The sequence below is a fragment of the Styela clava genome, chromosome 12 (genome assembly GCF_964204865.1).
Source record: "Styela clava chromosome 12, kaStyClav1.hap1.2, whole genome shotgun sequence".
In the NCBI taxonomy this organism is placed as follows: Eukaryota; Metazoa; Chordata; class Ascidiacea; order Stolidobranchia; family Styelidae; genus Styela; species Styela clava.
Window position 1 is genome coordinate 10,713,126 of NC_135261.1, and position 9,008 is coordinate 10,722,133.

Consider the following 9,008-nt stretch of genomic DNA (forward strand, 5'->3'; position numbering starts at 1 on the left):
ACGGATCCACCGATTCACCGAACGGATTCGGACAGGCCGAACGGATTCACCGATTTTCACAACGAGTAATGCAAGATCAGACTCTCAACATTCATTTATTTTTATTTTTTCCTGCCTGCTTTCACTTTTATGGTTGAACTTGAATGTCCTGGAAGAATAACTTATTATATTGATAACTGATAATAATACGTCTTTTGGCTTAAATATATAATTTAATTACCTCATTAATTAATTACCTTTTCTTTAATGTACTTTATTTCAGCTATCTGAGAATCACTCTACAATACATGAACTAACAACCTCTATTGACTTGAATAAAATACACGCAGTCAATACATCTTGCTATATGAAATCCTATTTCATAAATATATATACCAAATAGGCTATTATGGATGCTTACCTGCCCTTTCACCCCAATTAATTCATTTATATATTTTACCATATTTCCATGCATATTTTGAGGTTGTTTTTTCGAGTTGCGCCTAAAAGTGGTTTGCGTGTTTAAAACTATAATTTCACATGACATTTAACGGTATTAATTCCGAATGTCAACCCAGGTAGATCCAAATTTTAACTTCGTTCCATGACTCCAATATTAGGAAATCGTTGCGTCTTCAAAAAGTTTGGGTTACTACTGTTTGACGAATAAAGTTGAATAAAATCCAGAAAAACACATTTAGTGTTACAACAACGTACAATGTTTTTGAAATTTGTTCCGGAGAATACAAGCAAACGAACAGTAACCCCAACACCTGTTTTGCATAGTCGTTCCCGAAGTTGGCGATTAATCATCAGTGGCTTTAAAAAACTATAATGACGTCATATTGGATATAACGCATTGAGCCAAATAAAAAAATACCGTTGTACTTAAGTTTTCAATTTGTAAACTGAATTCATTAAGATCGGATGCCCTTGATTCTTCTGATTATATTCTCCAAGTTTTTGTTACTCTAAGTTTAGGTAATGTTTCCTAATTATCAATAAAATACCAGTCTTTCGAAACAGGAATGTACTAGAGCAGGGGTCAGCCTACGGCCCGAGGGCCAGATCCTGTCCGCGGAGTAAAATAATCCAGCACGCGATTCTTTACTGAATTATAGAAATCGGCTGTTTTGATGATTATATTCTTTACGTAACAGAATTTATTTTAAGTCACGTGTAGACTAATTTATACTATAACCTAACAAGTAAATAAGTAGGCTACTCGTTTATTAATTATAATTAGACAAATGGCAACAAACCGCAGAATAGTTTATGCTAAGTGCAAAGGGTTCAATGGCGCAGAAAATATTTAAATGAATTTTATTGAGATGAAGAAATAAATTTATATTCCTTTTTAAGAAATGTATCTTTGCTTGATTTTTATAAAAAAGTATCTTCTTGAAAGAAAACCTTACCCCAATTTGAGTGACAAATCATGCGAATAACTTTCTATCGATGTTTGGAAGTACATATGTACGCGAACAATTATTTCAGAAAACGAACATTACAAAGAACAAGCTGAGAATTCGGATTAGTGATGCCCATTTATAAAATGTTTTTATCTTGGCTTCATTCAGTGTCCCATTCAGAAAACGTTTCCCATTCAATGACGTTGAAAACGTATTAAGCGGGTTGCAACAAAAAGTGTCACATTAAATGTCATTTGTAATTTTTCTTCTCAAGTAAAACGATTAAGTTGAGTTCACGAGTTGTCGCAGTCTTCGCACGCTGCTTAAATCCTAAAATGTCAACATCTGATCTGATCAAAAAATTGCGATTAATCGGCCATACCTTCGGTTTTTAACTTTCAAAAAATATGTGACACCCAACAAGACTCGCAACCTTTAGTTTTGGTCCACGAGCGACAAAAGGTTGCCGACATCATAAAGTTTTCTTATATGGTGCACAAATATCACCAGTATGTTATTAAGATATACTAATTGTAGAATTTGGCAATAATATGATTGTTCTGAGACATTCTTTTTAATATAATTCCATTTCTCATCCAACATTTGTCATTTCTGAACCTAACAATTTGACCTGTATTTCCCATTTTGATTTCTTGTGCATCGCTCAGAGTTTCATCTCAAGTTATCAATTTTTAGAAGTACAATTTCAATGAGAAGTTTGAAAGTATCGGTTGTGCTTTAATAGGGATTTGGGAAATAAATTTTCGGCACAACAGCTTTTTCTACTATTTGCACCCTGGCGTTACCGGGTCGCAAATAAAGGGGGTTACAAGGAGTATGAAGCATGCATGTTGAAAAATAAAGCGCCTTGTGCTTTGCGAAGTATGTAACTGATGTTATTGCGTGATACAATTTTACATGTAAATGTATAGAAATAGTGTTCAATCCACACGTACTTTCAAATCCCGGTCACCAAAGATGCCTCTAACCACATTATAACACTTCTATTTGCATTTGCTTAGAATTTATTGTCAATATCAGCAGATGGTAAAGGCAATTGGCATAAATTCATCAGCCTAATCTAAAACTAAGATATTTCCATGGTCGTTTGTCGTTCGGTTGATGTCGGCGGTGTTTATATACATCTGACATATCTGAAGCATCCGTCATACTTGACAATGCGGTAGGATTTGTACGTGCTGAAATAGGATTATGTTAAACAGGAAAAACTCTGATTCAATTCAATTACAAAACTAACTAAGACTTACCAGAATTGCTTGTAAGCAAAGCAATAAGAAGAAGACGTGGGCAACACGCATCGATAATTATAGGTGATCTTAAGTTCTCGAAGTTGCACACAGTATGTACATTTGAATCCACAAGCATAATGCTCCTTCAGATCACTGAGATGTTTCCCCCAGTCTTGTTCAATCTTGGTCACTATGTCGGTGTGTTCTTTCTTCGTTTTCTCTTCGTAGGCGTTGTACAATTTTTGAGCTTCGTTGCCGAGTGGTTTGCCCATATAAAATTCAAGCAGTTTCAAATACTGTTCCGTTCTGAGTTGGGCAATCTAAACATTTTTGCAAGAATTATATAAATATAAATACATATTTTAAACAAAATGTCACGCTGTCAACCTTTTCCAATCTCTCTGTAATGCATTTCAGTCTTCTTTCAAACCGTTCCGATAAGCACTTTACATAGCTTTCGATCTTTGTCTTTCTGGTAGATAGGCATGTTGCATATTGTGCAACATATTTGGCAATTCGCTCATTGAGCCCTTGCTCGTGGCAACCAATCATGTCAGTGTATGCCTTGGAAGCGCGAGAAAGGCGCTCCCCAAGCTTTTTTTCATACTCTGCAATCGCTTTTTTCTTTTGTTCGTCCAATGATTTCTGATATTCTTCTAGGGAAGTCAAGTTATCTGCTGTGATGCAATTGTTTCTGGAAATATAAAGAGCAACTGAGCCAAATGTCATCTTATGATATACTTATTCACCGTGACACTTACTGTACTAAGTAATTTGCTTTATAATACGTTATCAAACATTTGTGTCTCTCATCAACAATCTTTTTGAAAGACTCCAATGCCTTCTGATTAGTTATTTTTGCTTGCGCATACCAATCATCATATGTTTTCTTCATGGATTCAATTATTGTCTTAGCTTTATTATCAAGGTCTTCTTTGAATTTTTGTTCGGTGATATTAACTTCATCTTAAGTGTAATAAAAACATTAAATTCAGTGAAACATAAAGACAATTGAGCAAACGTTTTAGGACTTGCACTAACCGGTTACACATTTTTTCAGCTCCTTGTATTTGATTGTCCTGTATTGAAATTTGTAGGTCAAGAAACGGAAGCAACTTCTCTGGGTAGTAATTTTGTACGTCCACCATTTCCCGATACTTCGACTATAAAGAAAAAACCAAGAGTAGAATTATATTGATATATACTATTTACCTGCCATTTATTTATAATTACCAATTGGTGTAAAATTGACTTCTGCCAAAACAGAGAGTTCCGCCGTATGCGCACTGATAAGCGCATGCGTAGCTTTTTACAAGTTCTCCGATAGCTGCAGTTAGCTTCGCGGTGTATTCGTCCAACTGTGTTTGATATGATAAAGTTTCTTTAGTTTTGAAAGCCTCCAAAACTGCATTAACGTCTGCTCCGTTCCAATCCTCAGAACCTAAACGTAAAGTTCCATTATGAATAAAAGTATGTGCAAAATTCGAAAGAATAGAAAAAACTTACAATGGGCTCTGTATATGAGTTTTTGGAACACTTCAGATCTTTGTTTTACGATGGCTTCCATGACACATTTATATTTTGTCTCATACTCTGTCACGCGCTTTTCGAGAGCTTTTTTGTATTCTTCTATTTTAGCTAAACGAGTGTTGAAGCATGTAACAGACCTGAAATAAAAAAGGTTCGAATTTTTTGTTCTCTTGTAAACGAACTTTTGAACTTACAGTAACACACCTCTCGACAAGTTTTTTGTGATATTCCTGCACACAAGCGAATCTTTTCTGCATGTCATCGTTATAATTTTTTTTTGCTTCTTCCAACAATGAATCTAGTTTTGTATTATAATTTTCAATAGCCTTCTTGTTGGTCTCCTTCATTTCTTCTGACTCTTCCTGCAATCCCGTAATTCTAAAAATTCACGATGTTAGTAATTTGAGTAAGAAAAGAATACGTAAGAAAGAATTGTAAGAAGAAATACAAACTTCAAATACTGCTTTGCATATTCCTCGATAGCGTCTTCGTGCTTTGTCTTTGCCTCGGTATTTTGATTTGTTGCAGTTTCAACCCAATCCCCCTTTTTTTGTTGCATATCAAGATATATTTTATCGGCCACTTCTTTCAATTGTTTTTTAACTTCAGTTTCAAAAACGGCCACCGTCATCTCTATAATACAAAAAATCATGCCTCAAAATGTGTGTTTCTCAAATTATTCAGAAAAACATACAATTCAGAATTACCTTCGAATCCATCCTCTGTGCATTTCTCTCCTGGATAGCTCTTCAGAACATTAGAGTAATATTTCGTTGTGAACCAAGCAGGACAGTAGTAGCTTCGGAAACTGTAGCATCCGTAATTGATTCGGTAAAATTGTCCGACATTGTAAGTAACATATCCACAATGACTCGGTTGGTATAGAGCGGCATTGGCAACCTGTAAACATTATAATTTAGGCAAAATTGATAAAAAGAAACGAAGGGCACTATTTATCAAATACTTACGGCCAAACAGCCTAGAAGTAACAATAAAATCTTCATGATCGTCTTTATTCAGGTTGTTGAACAACGACTTGTCGAATCCCTGTTGTGCGCTTGTATATATGGGATTTCTTCCCTCTCTTCAAAATCCAAGTACCAGCTCCTTTATGTTTTAATGTTACTTTAGTGAGCTCTTATCTCGACCACAATGATTGAAATTGTCAGAAGCGCAACAAATGTTTACCTCGAATCGCTATGCCGTAGTTATAACAGAAAGTTCAGTTTATTTCATTTAAATCTTCCATCATTGTGCATTTAGTAAAAAGGTAATTGTTAATTAATCTTTTTATTGTGAAGTACATTATTTTTCAACTAATAAGATACCACTTCGACATAGCTATTCACTTCATCAGTACGCATTGTTTATATAAATATAACTTCAGGGTTGAAGATAGTTAGTCAATAGCTATTACATCCAATTGAACAGCATTACTAAAAAAATAGAAGTTTTTCAACAACACTTTATTTTTATTATTCACTCTTTGGTATACGCATACAATTGTTTTAACAGCAAAATGTACGACTTTTGAATCATAGATTGATTGACGTTCTCATGCTTGACAGCGTCAATCAATCAGAAAAAATTCCTGATCATATAAGCATTAACAATGTATCTGGAATAGCCATAATGAATGGACACTGTAATATGAGTTATTCGGACATGGATTGTGCACACGAAGAATATTTCACTCGTTGTCAGTGGTATTGGAGTTGGGAATTATCTTTTCACCTCCAAAATGATAAATCGGAAATTGGTGTAGAATACTCCAATTAATTTAAAAATGAATTTTATGTTCTGTTTAATTGCTGGCATTTAAACATATATATATCTAACGCCAACGACAACCTCTAAATGAAAAGATAACGATTGTATTAATATCGGGATCGACACAAAACAGGATTATACAGAACTCGACGACGTTCGTCGACAACACCAATAAAGTCGAAATATCCAGTTTCATAACGTTTCGTCATAGGTCTCAAAGTCGAAAATTTTATTTCCGAATTCGGAATTCTCAAAACATTCGAATCCTACTTCAATATGATAAAGTTGGAAAGTACTAAATATTTTTAGTGTATTTCCATCATATTCAAAGCAAAAACACAAAATGTTGAGTTATAAATTATATTTTTAATCAAGAGCTGTCATATCCGTATAAATAATATCACAAATAAACCATTTGTTTTTGACGAAGCACTTATATCCTTATGTTAGAACAAGCAGTTTATTTTGCATATTCGTATGCAAGTAAAACGTTGATGTTTCGATAGATTGATTGACGTTGTCATTCTCCGAGAATACTGAATCCCAAAAGAATATTTCAACTACTTACCTAGCATCTAGTGGACAGTTTCATATCGGGCGCCTTTAAATATATGGACTTCAAGATATTTTTCTGTAATTCGAAACAAATTTCCAAACATCATCAATATTTCCCGGATTCTCCTCATGCATAAATATTTCTATTTCTGAAAATATTCAATATGCTAATGTGCATCTCGACTTTTGACGCGCGTCAAATATTGTTTGACAACGTCAATCAAACAAAACATGTCATTGTTTAGATAATAGAAGCTCAAAAATTGTAAGCAAAACAATGTTTGTGATTACACCCTGTAGGAAGTGGATAATTGAGAACCGAAGATCAGCCATCATCAGAATTTGTTAAAACTCGTCAGTTGTCAAATATCATATTAATTATAAGGCTATATCATGATATTAGTTCATGAAATGATTTATTTTTACTGCCTAATAACCGGTAACCATGACTGAAACAAGCAAATTAAATTCAGAGGGAACCCTACAGACGACGATCAATCTGTTGGGGTAGCTTTGCTCGTACTGGAGAGCCTTCTGATGGGTTAGAAAACTCTCTTGGAGATTTTCCTGACTGGTAACAGTATTCGTCACCATCAATGTCAAAGCGGTATCTCGAAAGTATCCTCGAAACAATTTTCAAGGGATGAATCATGATTTTGATTAAGGTGAACTTATGATGAATAATTTGCCAATAATTAAATCATGAATTGAAATACATATTTATAACTGAACGCATTTGCAATCGTAGAGGTAGAAATTAATAACATACATATATTCAATTTAGCAAAAAAATAGTTATGACCAACATGTCCTCATAATATCCTGGGCATCATTTTTTTTATCGTCACTTTTCAATTCCCCAAGTTTTACGTTAACTTAAAACAACCAAATCGGTCTGACTTTAGCACATTGTACAGTTATACTATCAACTGCCGAGCAGGATAATGGTGTTCAGCACAACACCATCGTCGGCAATATATTGTGTGCAGGCATGCATCTTTCAAAAATCCCATATTTTATTTCACCAAAGACCAAAATTTGATGAAAAATCCGATTTGTTAAAAAATCATCTAAATTAAGAAATGAAGACCTAAAATTGAACATTTCATATGACATTGAATTATTTTGCACAAATCCTGGAATAACATAATATAAATATGTACGATTCATAACATGCATTAAGTGGGAAAACTGTTCTAATCATAAAATATTAAATAACTGATCCCACCTTTGGGGGTAGCCCACAAGATTTCTTTAATATTTCTCCTTTTTTTAAGGGCTGATCCAAAGATGTCTAACTTGATTATCCGTTCATGTTGTAGTTTACAGGTGGCAAGAGTTATAGCTTGCATATTCTAAAATCGTTTAAATCTTCTAAACCATTTCATGATTTTTTTACACAAAGTAACAACAAACCATGACTGGGAAAGTCTAGGAAAGTTCTGTATGGATTCAATACTGTTACCGACAACAACAGCTACCGTAGTTGATGTAGAACGGATCCACCGATTCACCGAACGGATTCGGACAGGCCGAACGGATTCACCGATTTTCACAACGAGTAATGCAAGATCAGACTCTCAACATTCATTTATTTTTATTTTTTCCTGCCTGCTTTCACTTTTATGGTTGAACTTGAATGTCCAGGAAGAATAACCTATTATATTGATAACTGATAATAATACGTCTTTTGGCCCAAATATATTATTTAATTACCTCATTAATTAAATACCTTTTCTTTAGTGTACTTTATTTCAGCTATCTGAGAATCACTCTACAATACATGAACTAACAACCTCTATTGACTTTAATAAAATACACGCAGTCAATACATCTTGCTATATGAAATCCTATTTCATAAATATATATACCAAATAGGCTATGATGGATGCTTACCTGCCCTTTCACCCAAATTAATTCATTTATATATTTAACCATATTTTCATGCATATTTTGAGGTTGTTTTTTCGAGTTGCGCCTAAAGTGGTTTGCGTGTTTAAAACTATAATTTCACATGACATTTAACGGTATTAATTCCGAATGTCAACCCAGGTAGATCCAAATTTTAACTTCGTTCCATGACTCCAATATTAGGAAATCGTTGCGTCTTCAAAAAGTTTGGGTTACTACTGTTTGATGAATAAAGTTGAATAAAATCCAGAAAAACACATTTAGTGTTACAACAACGTACAATGTTTTTGAAAATTGTTCCGGAGAATACAAGCAAACGAACAGTAACCCCAACACCTGTTTCGCATAGTCGTTCCCGAAGTTGACGATTAATCATCATTGGCTTTAAAAAACTATTATGACGTCATAATGGATATTAAGCATTGAGCCAAATACAAAAATGACGTTGTACTTAAGTTTTCAATTTGTTAACTGATTTTATTAAGATCGGATGCCCTTGATTCTTCTGATTATATTCTCCAAGTTTTTTGTTACTCTAAGTTGAGGTAATGTTTCCTAATTATCAATAAAATACCAGTCTTTCGAAACAGAAATGTACTAG

At 33.9% G+C, this 9,008-nt stretch overlaps 1 protein-coding gene across 1 annotated transcript; it reads right to left on the reverse strand.

Annotated features, from left to right (window-relative positions):
• Positions 1 to 2,393: 2,393 nt before the first annotated feature.
• On the reverse strand, positions 2,394 to 5,373 carry LOC144430704 (uncharacterized). The gene is made up of 11 exons (XM_078118744.1): positions 5,140 to 5,373; positions 4,879 to 5,071; positions 4,624 to 4,804; positions 4,376 to 4,549; positions 4,148 to 4,308; positions 3,875 to 4,082; positions 3,683 to 3,804; positions 3,403 to 3,607; positions 3,029 to 3,335; positions 2,660 to 2,961; positions 2,394 to 2,590 (listed from the first exon to the last, which is right to left on the reverse strand). The coding sequence occupies exons 1-11, from the start codon at positions 5,173 to 5,175 to the stop codon at positions 2,527 to 2,529; spliced, it is 1,953 nt and encodes a 650-aa protein (XP_077974870.1). The 5' UTR covers positions 5,176 to 5,373; the 3' UTR covers positions 2,394 to 2,526.
• Positions 5,374 to 9,008: the final 3,635 nt, after the last annotated feature.

Bases quoted from the DNA above. Each gene is read 5' to 3' on its own strand.
- LOC144430704 (XM_078118744.1), bottom strand. From the start codon at position 5,175: ATGAAGATTTTATTGTTACTTCTAGGCTGTTTGGCC. The intron at 4,805-4,878 runs GTAATTCTGAAT...TTTGTATTATAG, and splicing joins CACAGAGGATGGATTCGAAG to AGATGACGGTGGCCGTTTTT. The intron at 3,336-3,402 runs GTAAGTGTCACG...TTATATTTCCAG, and splicing joins AAAGCAAATTACTTAGTACA to AAACAATTGCATCACAGCAG.